This window comes from Felis catus, chromosome D1 (genome assembly GCF_018350175.1).
Source record: "Felis catus isolate Fca126 chromosome D1, F.catus_Fca126_mat1.0, whole genome shotgun sequence".
NCBI classification, from domain to species: Eukaryota; Metazoa; Chordata; class Mammalia; order Carnivora; family Felidae; genus Felis; species Felis catus.
The window spans coordinates 67,731,237-67,752,687 of NC_058377.1; the positions used below are offsets into that span (position 1 = coordinate 67,731,237).

The 21,451-nt window shown below is 48.6% G+C and overlaps 1 protein-coding gene and 1 long non-coding RNA gene across 12 annotated transcripts in view; one reads left to right on the forward strand and one right to left on the reverse strand.

The window, feature by feature from the left end:
• The window catches only part of GALNT18 (polypeptide N-acetylgalactosaminyltransferase 18), a 410,401-nt gene that overhangs the window by 23,243 nt on the left and 365,707 nt on the right, over positions 1–21,451 (reverse strand). The window contains exon 10 of one of the 7 annotated variants that reach the window (XM_023239562.2): positions 17,464–19,631. The exons of the other annotated variants lie outside the window; for them this stretch is intronic. Coding sequence (XP_023095330.1) covers positions 19,620–19,631 — 12 coding nt within the window. The 3' untranslated portion in view covers positions 17,464–19,619. Of the gene's footprint in view, positions 1–17,463; positions 19,632–21,451 lie in introns of those variants that run through there. 7 annotated transcript variants of the gene reach the window in all.
• Positions 480–17,463, forward strand: LOC123380510. 5 transcript variants are annotated; one of them, XR_006586375.1, is made up of 4 exons: positions 480–10,184; positions 11,414–11,563; positions 13,250–13,613; positions 15,306–17,463. It is a non-coding gene; the product is annotated as an uncharacterized LOC123380510 (long non-coding RNA). The 5 variants fall into 5 exon arrangements; XR_006586374.1 differs by having other exon boundaries at positions 480–8,135; positions 10,028–10,184; positions 13,250–17,463; XR_006586373.1 differs by having other exon boundaries at positions 480–7,084; positions 8,112–10,184; positions 13,250–17,463.

Sequence of the window (21,451 nt, forward strand, 5' to 3'; positions counted from 1 at the left end):
TGCTCTCGCTTGTTCATGCTCTCTCTCTCAAAAAATACATAAAACTTAAAAAGTATAAATGCGGGGCGCCTGGGTGGCTCAGTGGTTAAGTATTTGACTCTTGGTTTCGGGTCAGGTCACAATCTCACAGTTTGTGGATTTGAGCTCTGCTCTGTAAGTAGGGAGCCTGCCTGAAATTCTCTTCCCTCTCTCTGCCCTTCCCTGCTGTGTTTGAGCACTCTCTCTTGCTCTCAAAATACATGAAGCTTAAAGTGTAAATCTAGGTGCCTGGGTGGCTCAGTTAAGTATTCGACTCTTGGTTTCAGCTCAGGTCATGATCTCCTAGTTTGTGGGTCTGAGCGCTGCTCTGTGAGCATGGAGCCGCCTTGAAATTCTCTCTTCCTGTCTCTCTCTGCCCTTCCCTGCTCATGTGTGTGTTCTCTCTCTCTCAAATTAAAAAATATGTAAATATAAAACTTAAAAATTCAGGGGCGCTTGCGTGGCTCAGTCATTAAGTACTTGACTCTCAGTTTCAGCTCAGGTCATGATCTCACAGTTTGGCTTTGAGCTCTGCTCTGAAGGTGGAGCCTGCTTGGAATTCTATCTCCCTCTCTCTCTGCCGTTCCCTGCTAGTGTGTGAGTTTGCACACATATGCTCTGTCTCTCAAATATGAAACTTAAAAATATATACAAATTAGGGGCACCTGGGTATCTTAAGTATTTGACACTTGGTTTCAGGTCAGCTCGTGATCTGAGTTTGGGTTTGAGCTCTGCTCTGTGAACGTGAAGGGTACTTAAAATTCTCTCTCTGACCTTCCCTGCTCGTGTGCGTACGTGCATGCTCTCGCTCGCGCGCTCTCTCTCTCTCTCAATAAGGAAAAGGATAAATCAGTTTTAGCAGGTGAGACCTAGGCATGCGGGGTGTTCCAGGTGATTCCAATGTGTAGCCGGGGTTGAAACTAGCTGTATGAAGGACATTTTGGGGCAGCCCAGGGAGGAAACATGGGGACAGCACTTATGACGCCTGGATTCCAAGCCTCTCATTGTGGGACCAACGGGGATCCCCATCTTCAGGGGCACGGTTTCCAAGACTCTGATGTGGGTGGCCAAGGTGGTAGGAAGCACCACTGTTTATGACTATCGTTCCCAAAGTGTGGTCCTAGCATCATCTGGGAACTTGATAGAAATGCACATTTTGAGCCCAACCCCGGACCTGCTGAATCAAACTCTGAGCGGGGCCCAGGAGTCTGTATTTTAACAAGCCCTCCACGTGAGTCTGTGTGTGGACATTTGAGAACGGTTTGGTCCAGGTGAAGGTGGTCACGTGGGACAAAGTCAGGTGGACCCGCGTCTTCACTCAGCACCTCCGCCCTCCCTTTGTAGCTGGGAAACCACTCTAAGCCTCAGTTTCCTGATCTGTAAAATGCGACTGTGAGGATTATGATATTGATGGCCCCCAGTCTGGCCACAGGGCCTGCGGGGCACAGAACAAGGCAGGAGGGACGGAGCTCTTCATAGGAGGGCAAGAAGAGACACAGGGAAGGGACTGCTTCCAGCTGCCCTGCCCCAACCCCCTCCTCTCTGCCCCCCCCACCCCCTTCTTGAGCCTGCCTGGCCAGTGGATCTATGGGTAAGAATTCATGGAAACAGCAGGCAGGGAGAGGGGGAGGGGCAGAGAGGGAGTAGAGGTTTGCTTTATTAAATCTCAATTTAGAGTAGTGACTCTGACATCTGTAATGTGTGCTGGAAATGGGCTGTTTGTCCTCTTTACCAAGAATGAGCTGCTGGCCCCTCTGCAGATAGGGCAAGCTGATTTAAGGGTTTGGTTACTAGTCATTAACCCCTCGACACAGAGGTTAGTTACAGTGCTGAGGGCTGCGGGGCACTGATGCTAAATCAGCAATGAAGGGGAGTCCTTTCCAAAATGATCTCGTGTTCACTAAGCACAGAACCAGGTACATGAAGGGAATGAAAACCTGTATAAACATTCTGTTTGCCATAGCTGTGAAGGAGCACAAGTGTGGAAAGCAAGGTCCCTAGCTCAAGGCCTCCCCTCCCCCTCCTCGTAAGCCCATTTCCCTGGTGGAGGGGAACAGGTGGCGCTAAGCACGTGAGTCCCCCAGGTGTGTGTGGGGAGGCGTGTAACCGGCACTCAGCACCTCGATCCAGTTTAATTAGCAAACACGCCTTCGTGCCCACTAGCGTGTGGCCTGAGACGGGCAATGGGGAAACAGGGGAGAAAGACCCCTGCATCCTCCCTCGGGGAGCCTGGTGGGGAGACAGGCCTGCTGTGAAGGGAAGAGAATAGCCTCGTGGCCAGGCTTAGAGCAGAGTAAGAGCAGGTCAAAGTGCCGGAGGGGCCAGAGCTGGAGTGATTTACTCCGTCTGGGGCTAGTTGGTGAGTGAGGAGTTTCGAGAAGAGCCGAGGAGAGCGTAGTTTTCCCAGACAAGTGACAGGGGTGAAGGACTGCTGTCAGAAGGGCAGGACAAGCCAAGTCAGAGGCTCGGCACTACCTTGCCATGTTGGGTGAAAGTGGGGTCCCTACGGGGGTGGGGAGAGAAGGCCAGACGAGCAGCTCGGGGCTGAAGAGTTCAGACAGCACACGTGAGCTCTGACTTCAGGTTAACTGTCCCTCCACTTGTGAGCGCCTATGAGGAATTCTCAGAGTGGTTTGGGTCAGAACCATCCAGGGTGCCCGGAAAGTGAGCTGGGGTAGAGGTGACACGGCCACCTCTGCAGGCTTGTTTGGAGGAGGTCGCTCATGAGGCCGTGGGGAGAAAAGCGAGCTTTGGACTAGGGTGTTGTGTTGGAATATCAGACTGAGTAGAGACGACTAAGCAATGCCCGTTTTCTGCCCCCCACTGTGCACCTGAGCAGGACAGCCAGGCAAACAGCTGCTCAGCACGATTTCTGGGCTTGGAAAGTTTGACTTAGATCCACAGCTTGTGTGTCTCATTCTGGGCCTTGTACCCACAGGGGTGAGGAAGGGGCAGCCATCTCTCCACCATGGTCTATGAGGCTGTTTGCAGACCAGTCAACCCAGTCAGCAACCTGAACCCCTCACCTAGCTCTGCCTTCTCTTCCTGTGTCATTCTGAGCTCCTGGTGTCGCCTGGCCTCCGTGTTTCCCCTGTCAGCCCCTCTGTCCCAGGAGAGAGCCAGGCAGCAGGGGTCATCCTGGGCTTCCCACATGGAAACCTAGCAGGAACGGATTACCAGTGAGAGCAGAGACAAACCGGAGGAGGCCGCTGCAGGATTCTTGATGCTAGGAACTTTATCTGCTATCTTGCAACAGCATTTTGCCTCACTCGGACCATAATGGTAGGCCTATTTCAGTTGGCTGGTCAGGGTACTCCATTGCCCTGGTTCTAGAATGGACATGTTGATCAGTCTGGGCCAATAAAAGTCCTCCCTCAGATTTTCTATTTGTGGGATCATGCTGGAAGGCTCTAGGCCCCGAGCTACTGTTGCTTTCTTCCTCAGGTAAATCAGGGAAGTCCCTTCCCCTTGAAAATAGAGACTAAGGTTACATATGAAGGGAACCATAGCCAGAATAGGAGGAGGGCAGGCAGGAGGGAGAGAGAGAAGAGGAGGAGGAGGAGAGGGGAAGGGAAGGGAAGAGTACAGCAAGCTTCATTCCTGCCCCTGGATCCAGCCCTGCCTGAGGTTGGAGACAGACGTGGACTTGTCCGTTAGAGGAGATAAAAACTTTTTTGCATTTGAGTTCGGTCTTTGTCATTTGCAATTAAGAGTCTTGATTAATCTAGAATACCCAGGAGACCTTTCAAGAACCCCAAAGGGGATGAACCAAAAGGATCAAATCACAGTGGTCTTTAGCTACTGGGTGAATGTAAGTGGCATGTTTTATTATAAAGCAAGGCACCTGTTTTAATAATTACTGAAGTTCATGAATTTATGGTTGTTTTTTTTTTTTTTTTTAACAAGATAAAGATCCCCCTCATGTGCATGCCAGTATGCTTTCTTTAGTGGGTGAAAAGCTAGTGGGCCTGGAGGTTCACATAGCCTTAGTAAGCACCTAGGAGTGGGCTGAGCATCTGAATATTACCTATCATGTAAGTATAAGAGAAGCTGAGAATTTCAGAGGAAGCCCAAGTTATAGGAAAATAAGATTGGTGTGGACCAGGATGAGACTAGGAACAGGTGCCCTGGACTGGGATCACTGCCTGAGCTGTCTTTTTCTGCAGCCTCCTGTGTCTGGGGAGCAGTGCTTGCTAATTGCCCTGACCTGGACCTTAGCTGCTCATCCGGGTCCTGCTTCCCCTCCCTCGTTCCTCCCGCTCTCTGCCTGTGCATTTCACAACAAGGTGAGAGGGTGCAGGGCCAGGGACTGGGGCAGGCAGTTGTGAAGAGGTGGGAGGGGAGCGGGGGTCATCGCACTTGGCCTACAATGAGCTGGAGAGACACAGATGAGGCAGCTCTGTGGCTAAGACATGGATCCATAAACTCTTACTGCTGAGGCCCCTGGAGCTGTCCCCATTCCTGCCACCCCTACCCTGGTCAAACTTCCTTTTGAGTCTATGTAGTGAATTACCCAGGTTTTCTATAATTGCATCCACCCTTCATTAAAAAAAATTTTTTTTTAACGTTTATTCATTTTTGAGACGGAGAGCATGAATGGGGGAAGGTCAGAGAGAGAGGGAGACACAGAATCTGAAACACGCTCCAGGCTCTGAGCTGTCAGCACAGAGACCAACGTGGGCTCGAACTCACGGACCGTGAGATCATGACCTGAGCCGAAGTCGGACGCCCAACCAACTGAGCCACCCAGGCGCCCCCCACCCTTCATTTTTAACCAAAGCTGCCCACGTTTGTTTCAGTTGTTGCTGTTGATAATAACCCCCTCCCCTTGCATGAGCAAACAGCTCATTTGTTCATCAGGACATTCGCTATCTTCAAGAAATTTCAAACACCTGCTGACTGTTGGGTCCCGTTTTGGTCCCTATTTTGGAAGGTACTGCTCAGAGTCCTTCATAGCTGTGTCTGCTTGTCTGATACAAGCTGTGTCTACCCACTGACAAACAGCTAAAATGGAGCATATCATGTGCACTTAGGAAAATGCCCTGGCATTCTTCATTTCCAAAACACAACCGTCTGCCAACTCACTATCAGCTGGTGACAGTCAATGCATGCTCTTCAACCACTTGAACAGATTGACTCACTGCTCTGTCCTATGAAACTCCTCCTGTGTTCCCCTCCCGACAGAGCTATTACATGTCCCTGCATTGATAGTGTCAGAATTGGCCACATGCCTTTAACGAATGGGAGTGGGAGAGACCTGCTCCATTTCCAATCAAAAGCTTTAAGAGCAATCGTGATCTACCACATCTCTCTTCACCCTCTGCCATCGGACTGACAGCATCCCAGATGGGGGCTGCTGCTTCGGTCCCAGAAAAAGGAGAGGTGACACAGCTGGAGCTAAACCATGATGACCACAGAGCATGAGCAGGAAATAAACATTTCTTGTAAGTCACTGAGATTTGGGGACCATCAGCCTAAGCTGAATGATAAATTGATACTATTGGAGGGGTGCTCTAAAATATGGGACACTGACTTTGGGGCCAGAAAGTGGGCAGTGAGGAACCATCCCCGGAAGCTGGAAAGATGGCGTCCTCTTTTATGCAGGGGTGAGACATCTGGTATAACTGTTGCCTGTAGTAACTTGGTGGACTGTGCTTTTGATGAAGAGCATGCCTGTGTTCCTATTGGCTGCTTTTGACAAGGCTGCAAAAGGGGAGATCAGGTCAGCAAAGACTTGGACATGTAGCACGACCGAGAAATGTTTGTTATTGTAAGCCACTGGGATTTCGAGGTCATGTGTTACTGGAGCATAACGAAGCCCGAACTGACCAACACGACGATTGTGCTATGCTCCCTCAGCAAATAATCACACAAAAATAGAATCACAGAATGTGATGCAGGATCTTCAAACAACAAAGGACTTCAAAATAGATACCAAGAAAACTTGATCTAGTGGAGGGAGGGGAAGGAGTTGACTCAAGAAAGATTGACTCTGGATCGGAACTGCCTAATTTGAGTGCCCCCCCTCATTGTTCACTAGCTGTGTGACTACAGACCATGTATTTGGCCCATTCATTCTTTCAATTTACTCATCTGTAAAAGCAGGTGATAACGGTACCTGTCGCACAGAGTTGTTGGGGGAATTGTATGGACTGAGCACTGGTTAGTGTTAGCCATTAGTAATGTTTTGTAACCTTTCTCCCATTGGGTTACCAGTTTCCTGAGGGCAGGAACCATGCTGGTCTTGCTCATTATTGTATCTATTGTCCAAACTGCTGTTTGATATATGACCTATACTCAAAACATATTAGCTGATTGAATGTGTTAAACTATTCCAGGGACCTTGAACTCCAGGTGAGAAATCATCCAGGCTTCCTCCCTAGTACCTGTTTCATGTCACTCAAAGACTCCTCTAAGCTCTCTGTTCCGTTTTAGACCAGCACCTTGGACAACACCTTCCATATAACCTGTGGATTAATAGTTTAGACAGAATGGGATTCTCTCTCTCTAGGACAAGATTCTCAATATTTGCTCCCAGGACACCATCTGTGCCACACCTAATTCTTACCTGGACCCATGAGCAGTGATGGGGGTGGAGGGGCAGAGAGCTCAATCATTTGATGGCACACCACAACTGTTATCCTGCACTGAATTAAGAAGAGTTTAGAATATTCCCAGGGAGGAGGGGTTGGGGGAAGAGAGAGTGTATGTGTGTGTTTGACCGAGATTTTAACACGTGAAGTCAATGATGGTCTGGACTCACCAGCAATCTCCGTGATCAGGAAGACGGGGGACAGAGCATGGAAACAAAACCTGCCCATTAAGACCCAGTAGGGAGAAGTCCGCTCAAAGATATAGAGCTCATGTGGATGAAACCTTGGTGCCTGATTCTGATTTGCAAATGTAAATCTCTCTTGTGCCTGCTCCAACACTATCTGCATCTCTACCTCCCTCTGCCCTGAGAAGAGTATGACCTACTTTACTGGGGAACAAAGGTCCAGCTCACGTCTTTACTGGATGTCACAGACCTCAGACAGCAGTGCCAGATAGATTGCACTATGATAAGGTATTAGGAAACTGAGGCCATTTGGGGGGAGATTTCTCACTACACCTCAAGACAGGTGCTCAATCAATATTTTTGGATAAATGAGCAAATGAATGAAATAACAGTGAATTTGAAAAGCCATTGTTCTATATTAGAAGAATGGCCACAGTTTTCCCCATTCTTGCATGCAGACTCTGCCCTGTGAGGCTGGGCTTGGCCTTGTGACTTACTTTGGAAAATGACAAAATTTTCACAGCAAATGTGATGCAAGCAGAGACTCCTACAGGGATGCTTGCCCTTTCTTGGTGCTCTTAGAAACCCCTGTCACTGCCATCATGTGAAGCAGCCTGGATCATCCTTTTGGATGATGAAACACACACGCTCCAGACACTCCCTCCTTCCAGCTGACAGTCAGCCAACCTCTGGAGGCCGACTCAACTAGCTGACCAGCATTTGGCCACAGATGCCTGATTGAGCCCAGCTGAAACCATCAGAAGGCAGGGCCAGCCCACCCCACCCCACCCAGCTCAAATTGTTGACCTTCAGAGTCTTGAGCTAAATAGATGGATGTATCTTTTAGTTTAAATTTTTATTTTTTGAGAGCATGCATATGTGTGCCATGTACAAGCAGGAGAGGGGCGGAGGGAGAGAATCTTAAGCAAGCCCCATGCTTAGCACAGAGCCCGATGCAGGCTCCGTCTCATAATCATGACCTGGGCTGGAATCGAGAGTTAGACATTCAACCGACTGAGCCAACCAGGTGCTCCTAAATGGATGTATCTTAAGCCACTAAATTTTGGGGGGTAGTTTTCTAGGCAGCAAAAATGATACAGGTAGCTCCTTTCACAGGCATGTTTGTTAAATATATGGCACAGAGTGTAGGTACTCAGCAAACTGCTGTTACTTTTTCCTCCTGATTAATGAAAATAATTATACTAATGATATTATTTAATGACCTCTATGTCAGTGAAGCTAAATGCTTCACAGATACTTCTTCCATCCTCAAAATAACCCTGGATAAGTGGAATATTATCATCTCCTTTTTTAGGTGTGAAAACTGAATTAGACGGAGGTAAATGAATGCAGAGCAGGTAGCAAAGCTGGTAACTGGACTCGGGTCACCTGGCCCCCAAACTCAGCTCCCAAGCACTACAATACCCTGCTTCTTACTAAAGGAGGAAAGGAAGGTTCCATTCTACCCCTTCCCACCTGCGGCCCCCACTCCTGAAGTGCTCTTCCTGCTCTGCTTTTGTTTGTGCACATCCTACTCTTTGTCTGAGGTCCAGGTGCGGCTCCTCCTCCAGGAAGTCCTCCCTGACCTCTCCAGGTCACCATGACCCAGCCCTTTTTCTCCTTGGCAGCTGGGACTCTGATCCCTTCCAGTGGCAGAGGGGAAAGCTCCAGGAAGCCCTGCTGATCCTGGGCTGATGTGACCGGGATGGGGTTCGTTCACCATGAGAGCCTTAGGGGAGGGTACTTTGTGGGGCCCAAGGTGACTGCCGTAGCTGCATACAAGGAGATGGGGCTCCCCAATCTGATTCTGCCATCCCTTTCCTTCCAGCCACCCTCTTAAACATCTGGTTTAACTTTTGGTGTCTTCGTGGGGCTTTCTCGTCCTCTCTCAACCCCTAATATGCTCTGTGCTTCTTTCTTGGCCAATCTTCCTTTGCTTCCCCCTGACTCTTAAACCTTCCCCAAATGCCTACAGAACACCCAGTATCTTTCAAGGTCAGTCCTTTCCAGCCAAAAAGGACTTGTCCTTTCTCTACCCACACATGGCTTTTCCCGAAGGCTAATGCTACTCTTGTGGGCTTTGACTCTGCTGCTTCTCCCATCAGGGACACGAGGCGGAGCTGGCAGTCTCCTCTCCCTGCAGCAGCGCCCCTTCTCCACCCCAGCCCTCCATCCCGTACACAAACCTTCCCTCCTTAGGCCTCAGCCATCAGACCCCACTTATGCGCTGCCCGCTTTGTGCTTCTCACCCAAGTGCTTCCCAGGCAGTCCTCTGCTACCCTCCCGCCGCTGCCATCCCACTGGGCAGCTCCTCAGACGATGAACGGCCCCACCTGCACTGGGACCTCAGCCACGGGGAGGGCCACCTGTACTGCGCTTCAGTCACTCACACCCGGGGACCCTGGCTCTCAGTGCCTGGAACTGTTGTCCCCTGAGATCTTCCCCTCCTCTGCCCTATGTTCCCCCAACCACCTGTCATCTTGATTACTCATTCTCTCCCTTCCCGAATGCCTGCTCATCAATCTGACACCTTTGGAACAAGAACCCTTTTTTTTTTTCTTTCCTCCCCTACCTTCATTTCCCTCCCAGCCTCTCCACATTCCTGAAAGGCTGCACCCACATTCCTTCAACTATCCCCTTGCCAGCACCTTCCAGTCTTTCGTTCCTTATTCCTTCTGCCTTTGACACCCTGTGAGCCCCACCTCTGCAGCTGAGTCGCCTTCTCCACACCCTCTCCCGGGATACTGGGCACACCCACGAAAAATCATGGCACGGGGCACATGAGACCCTCCACAGACTCATGGTTTTCAACCTCAGCTGGGCCCCTGCACACCGCCCTCCACGCTAGGCCTTCTGGTGTGCCTCTGAGCCACCCCCCTCCGCGGGGTTTTCTATACCTTCTCTACTCTCGAATACAAGCAGAGCCCCCATGCTTGACTTGCAAGACAGCCTGCAAACTCATTCCTCTTGGACAAACGTCCATCCTACCCTTGAAGTCCAGGGCCAGCCCACTGGCCTTGGACCCCATCCTCTCCTGTCCTTGCTCTTTCCCCACCCAAGAATGTTGCTTCATTCTCTCCCCATATGAGCCCTCTTTCTCTACGGACTTCCTCCTCTCAGCCTCAGACACGCTCCCATATTGCTTCCCTTAAGCAAATCAGAATACACATGTTCTCTCAACATCTCACCCCTCTTGGTAGCCAGCTTCTTTTTCTTTCCATCTCTTCATAGCAAACTGAGGGGGAAAGGCATTTACACTTGCTCCTGGTCCTCACTTGCCTCCCTGGATGAAGCCCTCTACCCACCATATCCTCCTGGACATATCATGACCACCTAGCTGTGAGGGCTGAAACACTCCTATAGCATCAACCGTCCTCATTCTTCACAGGTAGGTACCAGCTCAAACCTTGCCACTCTAGAACCCCCCCTCTTCCCCCAGAGGAACCAAGAAGGTAAATCCTGGCTCAGTCCCCTTTACGATCATCACTTAAAAGGCTTTAATTTTCCATGGATTCAATCATTTCTTTAATATATATTTGTTAAACACCTATAATGCCCCAGGCAAATATGACTGAGTGACTTCTGAGCAGCTCAGGATATTCTGAGGAGCTAAAGATACTGCAGAGACATAAATGTGTTCTGTAGCTCAGTTCTACAAGAATTAAGACCAGCAAGGCCTTTTTCCTGCAGAAGAAAAATGTTATGAAATTTTCCTTTTAAGCGTGTCCTTCACCCAAGTCAACCTCCACTCCCACACGTGTTCCTGCATTTAATAGTGTATTTTTGAGCAAGAAAAAAAAAAATAAAGCTGTTCTGGTGATTGATTTAGAGGGCCCGGCTCTGCTGAAATTCCCAGTATATTAACACAGTGCTAACCTCAAGGACTCCACTAACGCTCTACGCTGGCAGACTAATGCACAGCGATGAACAGATTTCAGAAAAAGCAGCGGGGACAAAGGCTGTGTGGTGACAATGGAGTTAGTTGGAAAAAATCAAATAGAAGAACCCATTTATGCCCATAATACATTCTAAACACATCTCCTTAGGAAATTTCTTGAAATAGGCCAGCATGTCCACAAGCTGCCCTGATCTAAACACCACTCAGATGTCCCCACTCCATGCCACCAACCATATCCTAGTCCTGGAGCCTCGTTTCCTATGTTCCTTATCACATTCTCAGCCAGGGGTTGGTACCACCCTCCTCCAGGGCACGGGGAAATGCACGGAGGTGTTCGGATCCACCCTGATGCTACTGCTGGTTGATCAGAGTCCAGCGAGGCTGAATGTCCTGCACGGTCAATGGGAGAAAGCTCTCTTGCCTGAAGGTTGAGTCGAAAGGGAAGGCAGGCTGCCTCTGTGTGCCAGCAAGCATGGTGGCAGGGGAGGCCTTGATGGCCGGGCTCTCCTTCCCCACTCCTGCCCAACCTGCACCCACAACAACTGGACCTCATCAAGAAAAATGCCCTGGATCTGGCTTCCATTTCAGTGGGGGTGTGCGTATATCTCTCAAGCTCCTGTCTGTAGGTCCCCACAAAAAGATAGTGGGTCTAAAAAGCGATACTGAGCCTGCCAGATCTTATCTTGACTACTAATAACTTGTATTACTAACAAAAACAGCAACTGCTATATAGTGACTGCGGATTTACAGTGTACCAGGCGTCGGGCTGAGAGCCTTATGTATTTCTCCACCTAATCCTCACAAAACCTCTATCAGATGGATGTCTGTAACTCCATTTTACAGAAGAATCAGGCTTCGGGTGAAGGCTGGTAAGTGGCAAAGCCAGTGCGGCTGGGCAGGCTGCTAGGAGGTCTTTGTTAGGAAGACTACCTTCAATTACTCAAAAATCCAACTTTATGAACAGAGTCATTTACTAAGTGGAGGCGCGCTGAGCGCCTGCTCTGTGCCAGGCAGTGTGCTAGGCTCAAGGGATTCACTAGAGGGACAAGCAAGTGCCTGCCCTCAAGGAGCTTGTGATCTAGTGGTAGAGCATAAGTCTGTTTTATAAGGAGACAAACTGACGACTAAGCGCCCACTGTGATTAGGATCACATGCGTCCAGATACTACAGGAGCTGTGAAGCGATCAGATGGTTGCTGAGATTTGAGAGTAACTAGTGAGAACACCGAGGATAGGGTGGTCTGGGGAAGTGGACTTTGGCTGAGATCTGAAGGGTAAGAACGGGGGAGAAGTGGATTGACGCTTTGCTCCTGGAATGCTGAGACTAGATGTCTTCCAATGGGGAGGAAGGGGGAACCCCAAAGGCAGGAGGCACATGTAGGGAGTCCTCATGAGTCAAGAGAGGGCTAACACACCTGCATTCTGGGTCAGAGCCCAGGGCGGATGGGGAAGGGCAGTGCCAGCTGGCTAGTGTTTGCCAATCGCCTTCAGCCTAGTCTCAGGAACCTGCCATAAGTCCCTTCAGGGAGGAAACTGCAAATCAGACTCCCTTTTCCTTTAGATCCTAAGAAGAAGAGCAGGCCTGGTGGTAGGTTAAAACCTCCCACCCCTACAGGGTCACGGCAGCCTTTATTCGTCCTGCAAGGACACTCTGAACCCCTCCAAGGGGCAGCACCAAACTGTGGCGGCTTCTTGTCCTGTCTGCCCAGAGAACTCCCTGAGAGCAGAGGCCACAGTTGATGAAAGTAGGGAAGCAGTCCTCAGGCATGGCTCTGGGCATCGGCTTGGCATCTGTGCCAATAAATGCCACCAGCTGGGAATCCCATGACCCTGAACAAGTTACATTACTGCCTGGAGGCTTGTTTTCTCCACTGTACAAATGGGGTAACAACAGAACCTACTTCCCAGGGCTGCTGAGGGAGTTAGCTGAGATTATGCACACAGAGCATTTAGAAAGATGCCGAGGAGCAGTAAACAAAGGTAAGCTGTTGTTGGTATTATTATCTCTAGGCAGACTAGCGAGCTCTCAAAAGTGTGGGGACACAGCCCTAATTAGAATAGGAAACCCACCTTACTGAGCAGGGTCCTGTGCCAGGCTTGGAGTGAGGCACATATGGGTGTGCTCCTTCATTTAAATTTGGCATCCGCCCCATTTGACGGATCAGGAAGCCGATGCGAGGGGTTGGGGGGCGGTGAAGGGATTTGTCAGCACAGAGCCAGGTCCAAGGTGGGATCTAAGTTCATCGGCTCTGATGCTGGTTCAGCGACCTGTCCCCAAGCTAGAAGCCTAAGAAGCAAAGCTCTCCAAAGGCTGGAGAGTGGAGGGGGGGAGGTTCAGCCTCTCTCCGGGTGGTGAGCCAGTACTGTTTTCCTCTGTGTTGGCCCACCATGGTGCTGCTAATGACTGTTGCTTCCCGGCCTGTGGGAGCTTAATCAAGTCATGCAAAACTCGCTGTTTACCACTCTAACTGTGGAGTCTGGACATGAAGTGAAGAACATATCACGTGGAATGAATAACAAATCAAGCGGCTCCTTTTTTTTGTTTGTTTGTTTTAGCACCGAAGCTTAGGAGCACTGCAGAGTTCACCATCCCTCTGTGCGGTGCCAACATCTGTGCACGAACATCCCCGGCGGTGCCCCACTGTGTGCCCGCACCCCCACCCTGAGCTGATGCTTCGGGCTCCGAGTGCAACCGCCAAAAGGGAAACAGAGATGGGTGGTTTCCGAAAGCAGGTGCCAAACCGGCTGCGCTCCCCCACCCAGCATGGGGACAAGCTCCAGGCTGATAGCCCCTGGACGCGCCTAAGGTTATCTGCGATGGAGCCTTGTGATGGGTCTGTGCCCTGGGGAAGCATCTAAAGCCCAAGAGAGGCAGTACCAGGAAAGAAAGCAGCACCGGTGGTCAGCATGCCCTTCCCAGGTTCAAGCCTCTTCCTCTGCCCCGGGAGAGGTGTGATATAATTGCACCTCCCATCGTGTTCTGGGCCCTAGGAGCCTGCATCTACCACTCACGGTGGTGGGGACTTGGGTACATCTTTATGTCTTTGAGCCAACATCTTTGAAGTGGGAATAAGGTGGCAATGGGGCTTTAAGATGAAATGACACCTGGAAGGTATCTAGGGAGACTTAATACATAGCAATCACATATATATGACGTGTCTTTTATATAGAAATACATATATATAAATACAATGTGTATTAATCAAACCAGTAACATAACCTCCTATAGTTAAGTAGTTTTTACTGTGAACTAGGTTTCAAGTTAGATATTCCAGGTAAAGAGAAATTAAGTATCCTGTCCCAGGTGACACAACTTCTAAGTGCAGAGTCAGGATTCATGCACAAGTAGCCCCCACACGGCCCAGGACCGGCTAGTTACTGTCCTTTAGTAGGGCTGTATGGAAGAAATGAGATCGCAGGCTGGATTGAAAACCATGCATTCACTCCTCACTGAGGAGCAGACAGAGTGCAGTGAGTTCTTGAGCCCCGGGACGCAGGCAGGATACATTAGACACCAGGTCTCCATGGATGCTTCTAGGGCTGTAAGGATGAAGGGAGCCACTCCAGCCCTGGGGGTTCGGGGTCGGCGTGGGATGGCTGGGATGACTGCAGATGCCGGCCCTCCCCATCCCAGCCTTGAGTGTCCCACTTTTGCACACTCGGAGAGGCCACCCTCGGGTGTGATCTAGCACCTGCAGGCATGTTCTATGCACGGGGTCAGAAGCTGTCATGCACAGGCCATCAGAGTGTCACCAGTCATTCCGCCAGAAGTACCACTTACTCTGCCTCCTGTGGAAATGACGGCCCTGGAATATGAGATGCCACAGCTCAGGGGCCAATAAACCTCTGATGAGGCCCTGCATCGTGCAGACCTGGAGGCGTCCGCCTAAGTTGCAAGGCTGGTTGAGGCTCCCCTCAAACTGGAACCCAGTTAGGGCACTGTGCCAACATTTGTCAGCTGGTACCTGGGCAGCAAAGCCACACACTGGGAGGTGCGCGGGGCGCACTTTTATCCTAGCAGAGCCAGGGGGTAAACTCAAGAAAGCTTTTCAAAACCTCACAGCCATTCAGTGCCAGCCATTCTGATGTCCTGATAAATAAAAATCATACAGAAGTGGAGAAACCTTCCAAAGGTCACAGAGAAGCGGCTGGTGATTTAAATTCTTGCCGCGCAAAGTAAGACTCTTCAGTTGTCTCTGAGGTGTTACTTGGGAGATCTGGGGGATGTGTGCACAGTCCATGAGAGGCCTCTAATGTCCCCCAGGAGCGTCCACCAGGGCGGGAGACCTGGCTCCGTTACAGCCCCACATGGGAGTGGCACGTGTGTATGCACGTACAGCCAAGTTAGAACTTTAAAAAATGAAGAAGAAATTCCAAAAAAATCTAAAAACGCAAAGGCACCAAAGTCCATCTAGAATGCCACACTTTTCTTTTATGAAACCTACTACCCGATCTAACGTGAAAGCTGTCTCTGGGTAAAAATAGAATACTTCTTTAAACTCTAATCTTTATATTTCTGAGTCAAAAAGCACTTCCTGAAGCACAACGTGGCGGTGTAAGTATTTCCAAAGCTTTAGAGGGAGTTAAAGATCCTTTCATCTTTCGTCTACAGCCAGGAATTCACATTCCTGTAGGAAACGCACTGTTTTCCCTGGGCCTTTTGTAGCCTAGAAGATGGAGGCAGCAAAGAACAGGAGAAGCCCCCAGACCCTGTCCTGTGCTATCCGTCCTTTGACGGGCTGATGAGAAGGTGATCAGGGGCGGCAGGCTGCATCGTATGAACTGTGACGATCCCAGTGCCTGGCTTCCTGTCCGCGCTGGGACCCCTCCAGATGTGGGGCCTGGGAAAAGGGCCTTTGCCACTCCCAATTCGTGGCATAAAGTGTAATGCTCCGTGCATGTTTCTTGAATGAGCAAATGAATGAATGAGTGAAGGAGTGATTGATCGAATAAATACGGAGTCTGTGGGGAGACCCTATTGTTGTATTTTTCCCAGCAGAAGAAATTTTCCAGGCTGTTACACTAATTAGGGCTAATATTCTCAGTTATTTTGAGGATAGCTTGAAATTTGCTGCTAATTTAAATAAAATGGTTACGTTTACTCATTAACCAATTAGCATGCTTCCCAGCAGCTTCACCTCACTAATTTGATTAGTTACACTATGCTTTCTCCTACCCAGAGCTGAGAACATCACAACTATATCAGAGTAAACTTTTTAAAAAACACGGAAGCAGAATCTCTCACAGGGTTTAAACACGGATGTGAACCCAGTCCCTCTTTCCAGCTCACCGTGTCCCCACTAGAAGTTGCTCTATGTTACCGTTCCTATCACTAGACTAATTGGTTTTTCAAGGAAAACAACTTTCCAAACTATGGGGACTTCCTGAAACGCAACCTGTCTCCTATGTTTGAAGAACGAATGATCGAAGCTGGAGGAGAAACTGGAAGCCAAAATACAGGCCCCCTTCCTAGCCCTGTTTGTCAGTGACCTGCAGTACATACGGGCTCAGGCTAGCCTGCTCATATCATTTTCCTGTTTTCTTATTTGTCAGAGGTGGAAGTGATTTAGCAAATATCTAAGTTTCTGTGGCAGAGACCGGCTTCCTGGGCACGCAGAAAACCCTAGCTTCCCACACCCTCGGTAGTTAGCTGGCAGGGCTGTGTGACTGGCTCTGGTGAATCAGACGTGAGAGGAAGTAAGGTGAGGCATTTTTCATCTGAGGTGTGAAAATCAGAGTTCCAGGCACACTCTTCCCCTCTGAGGGGGGGTTGTGGGTGGAACTGTGTCCCTCAAAAGTTCGTATGTTGAAGTCCTAATCCCCCACCCCCCAGTATCGCAGAATGGGACCTTCTTTGGAAATAGTCATTGCAGATGTAACTAGTTAAGTCAGGATGAGGTCACACGGGAGTAGGGTGGCCCCTAATCCAGTATGGCTGGCATCCTTACGACAAGGGACAGAGACCTGGGAGAACCCCACACGAAGGTGGTATGCTACCACAAACAGCGTTCTTGGTAGCCAAGAACTACCAGAAGCTAGGAGAGAGGCCCGAAACATCCTTTCCTGGTGCCTTCAGAGGGAGCACAGCTCTGCCAACACCTTGGTCTTGGACGTCTAGCTTCCAGAACTGTGAGACGATATATTTCTGTTGTTTAAGCCACCCAGGCCGTGGTCCACTGTGATGACTGCCTTAGGAAATAATCTAGGGGAAAGGCCACGTGGTCAGACAGCACATCCACAAGGGATGTCACTAATGGCCTGAAGAGGCACTCTGCCTTTAGCCAGCTTTGTGAACAGAGTAAGAGAAATGTCTAAAACCTGGAAATAAGGCAACACGGGAGAGGAAACGGTCTGTCCTTTCAATATCCTACTGGGGCATGAACAAGCCCACCCAAGGGTATGCAATTTTCCAGGAGAATGTACCTGTGTTTGACTTTGTTATTTACCTTTTGACTGGTACCCAAACACTAAGAAGTTAAATGGTAACTTCCAGATTTGTCTAGTAAAGATCACACTAAAGGCTACGATTTTATTTCCCTATAGGACATTGACTGCTTTTGTATCTAATCTAGCAATCTTATTCTAACCTTCTTTTTTAGAAAATGCCTAGAGGTCCTGAGCTCCTCAAATGCTCTCCAGAATTGCTTAACCTTCTTACTGGCTCCCTGATTAAGGAATTAAATAAGTTTTTGTCACATGTTCATTTTGATTTTAAGAATCATGTTTTACTTTTTTGAATTGACAAAATAAACTTGTTTGATTAATGGCAATGAGGTTTGAGGATTGTTTATTACCTGACTGATACAGATTCTTTCTGGTTTTAAAACCCCAAATGGAATAAGTTAGAAATCTGAAAGAAGGAAATGAGAAAGGGAAATGACTCTCCGGGTCAGCAGGATAAACTGGATCATCTTGCTGTCCTGTCTTCTTGACCTTTTTCTTCCTTCACCATTCTTGGCCGTGCTTGGCTGAAATCCAAGCCACACGGCTCAACTCTGGCCACATGTGTAATTCTTAGGAGAGAGAAGAGTTCAAGCCCTGGCTGTGGTGAAGACTTGAGGATTAAAAAATATAGAACAGTCTGTCTCCAGCCCTAGAATGGGGACTTAATGAGGGCAGTGACTTCCATCTGGCTCATGACTGTTTCCCAGGGCCAAGAACATGACCTGGTACGTGTTGGACTCTCACTGATTTCAGAAGAAAAAAAATGTAATGAATTAAAAGGTCATACAATTCTAGGGTGGGAGTGCCCTTAGGGATTTCTTAGCTTAAGCACCTACATGATATAGGAACCTTTCATAATGCCCCTGGAGTCCACCAGAGTTGACTTGAACACTTCTGATGATGGAGAGGTCACAGTATCATCAGAGCCAATGACTGGGAAGAGTTTCTGTATACTCAGCCAAAAATATGTGCTTTTTATAATTTTGGACATTTTCACGTCTCTCTTAGATCTGTTCCTCTCCAGGCTAAACAATTCCCGTTCTCAAGGACACAGTCTTGAGTTTCTTTACCAATCTTGTAATAATAAGAGCCAATATCTAGTAAGCAATGACTGTGTACCAGGTTTGTGGTCTCAGTGCTTTATGTGCATTGATTGATTTAATTCTTACAATAACCCTGAAGGTAGGTACTGCTATAATCCCTATTCTTAAGGTGAGAAAATTGAGGCACAAGGAAATTTTGACACCTATTCAAGGAACCCAATTGGTAAGTGGTCTGACTGGGATTCGAACCCAGACAGTCTGGTTCACTATATATTGCCTTATCGTTTGCTTTTCAGCATTTTCAAGCTTCCTATCAAGGAAGGAACTCCTAGCAGAGTCTAGAAAGACTGTAACTTTGGGCTGATCTCTACTCCCCAGACAACAATGTGAGGTGCCACATCCCTCCCCTGGAGTTGTGCAGTGTACCACCTGCACAGTTGTATGTGGCAGTCTCATCTGTGCATAAGTGAACTTCCCTGGTCTCTGTGGCCTCTGTGGCCATGGTAACGAGATTTTTCCAAGAGCTGTCAGTGTGTGTGGGGGGGAATGTCCCTGGAAATATATATCAAGGGTGTGATTTGGACCAAGTCTAAGAGATTCAGGCTCTATATTTGTCCACAGTCCCCTCATGAGGTGTACCCTGACTACATACTAAGGTGATAGCCCTAAGCCTCTCCTTTGCTCCTCCCCATCCAACCCACCCCACCCCACCCCCCAGGAGCCAGTGAAGTTTTTAAGGGCTAGTGGATACCTTTGGGAAGGCTTGCCAGTCAGAAGCCCTGACTTATCACCCACTCCTTATCCTGTGCACCTGCTTCTATGTCTGGTGGATGGAGGAACTCTACCAAGGACACATAGCCCATCTCCAGGATGACCCCATCCTCTTGGGCCACAGGGCAGGCCAGACTCAACAAATTCCCGCCATGGCAGGTTACCTACCACCCTGTTCTGGGAAATGTGTTTGATCTGAGGTTAGTCTCCAGCCTCCTTATCTCTGGGCACTAACAACCGTGCACCTCCTCTGTGGGCCTGGTGGGAGAAGGCAACTGGGACCCTGTGCTCCCTGTACAGCCTAGTACAGGAATGGGGAGGGGGACCCAAGTCTTTAAGACTTGCTGCATATCTCCATGAAGGAGTTGATTCATAAAGCACCGAGGGAAGGCAGCTCCCAGCCTTCCTGGCAAGCCCAGCACAAACTCACAGCTTCTCAGGCCAACTAAATTTCAGAACGAAGGAATTGAAGGTAAGTAGATAGAGCTGGTAGAGCTGGGCCTACAGCTGGCCAGCACAGCTTCCTCATTTGCACAGAAGACAGGCCCAGATGAGACGAATCAGTGGTGCTAGGGATCAGAATCGCCATTACCTTTGGGTGTAGAGTATTGACCAAGAGGAGGAATGAGGAAAGCCCAGTGGGATGACAGGCTCAATCTGGATGCTGCCTACGTGGTTGCCTGCAAATATGGAAATTCACTGAACTGAACACTTCAGATATATGTACTTTAGTGTACAATCATGTCTCAATAAAAGGATAAAACAAAGGCTCAGAGAAGGTTAAGGTGACATTACAAATGTGTGGCAAGACCAAGCCTAGAACTCCGGGTTCCCGAAGCCCCCCTTTCCATTATTCCACTGTATTTTTGCTGCCACAGAAACTCAGTGATGCTCCATCAGTCTAGGGGTAGGCTTTTACCAGGGCAGGAATCCATAGCACATGGCCCATGAGGTCAAGGAAAGTCAGTCCAGTGTGGGCTGGAGTTAGAATCTTGAAGGTATTTATACTGAGCAAGGCTTAATAAGCAAAAGCAATAGTAATAGTATAGCACTATTGCGACATTAACATCTAATATTTATTGAGTGCTTACTATATACCATGCACTATTTAAAACATTTTTTAATGTTTATTATCTTTGAGAGAGAGCGAGAGAGCGAGAGAGCAAGCAGGGAAGGGGCAGAGAGAGAGGGAGACACAGAATCTGAAGCAGGCTCCAGGCTCTGAGCTCCCAGCACAGAGCCCGATGAGGTGCTCAAACTCACAGACCGTGAGATCATGACCTGAACTGTAGTCGGCCACCCAACCGACTGAGCCATCCAGGCGCCCCTATCAGACACTATTTTAAATACATGTATTAAATCTTTACAACAACCTTGATGGTATATACCACTATGAATCCATATTTTTCAAAAATACAATAGGCCCACCTTTAAAAACTTGCCCATTTAAAAATGTGACAACTAGAGAGCATTGAAGCTGATATTTGATTCCACACGACCTGATTCCATAATCCATGCTCTTAGCCACAACACAGACTGCCCTATATTGAACCAGCAGCAGCTAGTAGACTGGCAGCCTTTGCCCAAACTGACATCTGCTATCCCACAGAGAAAACACTCAACATTTGTCCAATGATCCAGATAAGCAACAATCCTGCAGATTCCCACGTAGACTTGTTAAAAGCAAGTTCCTTCATTGTCTCCTGGACTGCATGTATTAAAAAGCAGACAAGGAATTGACAAAAAGACAAAACTACTTGTGACCTGGCCATGTTGGCTCATACTCAAGAATAACCTGGGGGAATTTCTGAGCTGAAAACTCCAGTGTCCAACTGCATTAATGATCAGAGAAATGCAAATTAAAACCATGGTGTGATACTATACACCTGCCACAATGTCTATAATTTAAAAAGACAGGTAATACCAAGTGTTGGCAGGGATGTGGAACAACTAGATAACATGTGGTTGGCACGAGTGAAAATTGAACTAATTAATTTGGAAATCTGTTTGACAGTATATTGGGTTGGCTTGGGTTGCCACCACAAAGTATCACAGGCTGGGTGGCTTAAATAACAGAAAGTCATTTTCCCACACTTTTGAAGGATGGGAAGTCCAAGATCTAAGTGCTGGTGCCTTCAGGTTCCAGGGAGAGCTCTCTTGCTAGCTTGCTAACCACCTTCTTGCTGTGTTGTCACATGGCAGAGACAGAAAGATGAAGAGAGAGAGAGAGAGAGAGAAACTTTGTAGTGTCTCTTCTTACAAGGACACTAATTCTATAAGATAAGGGATCTACCTTTATAACCTTATTTAACCTTATTTGCTTCCTTTCTCCAAATACAGTCAGGGTTAGTGATTCAACATATGAATTTGGGGGTGACACAATTCAGTCCATAGCATTCTTCCCCTGCCCCCCCCCCCCGCCAAGTTCATTTCCTTCTCCCAAGCACAATGCATTGGTTTCATCACAACAGCCCCTAAAATCTTAAGTCATTCCAGCATC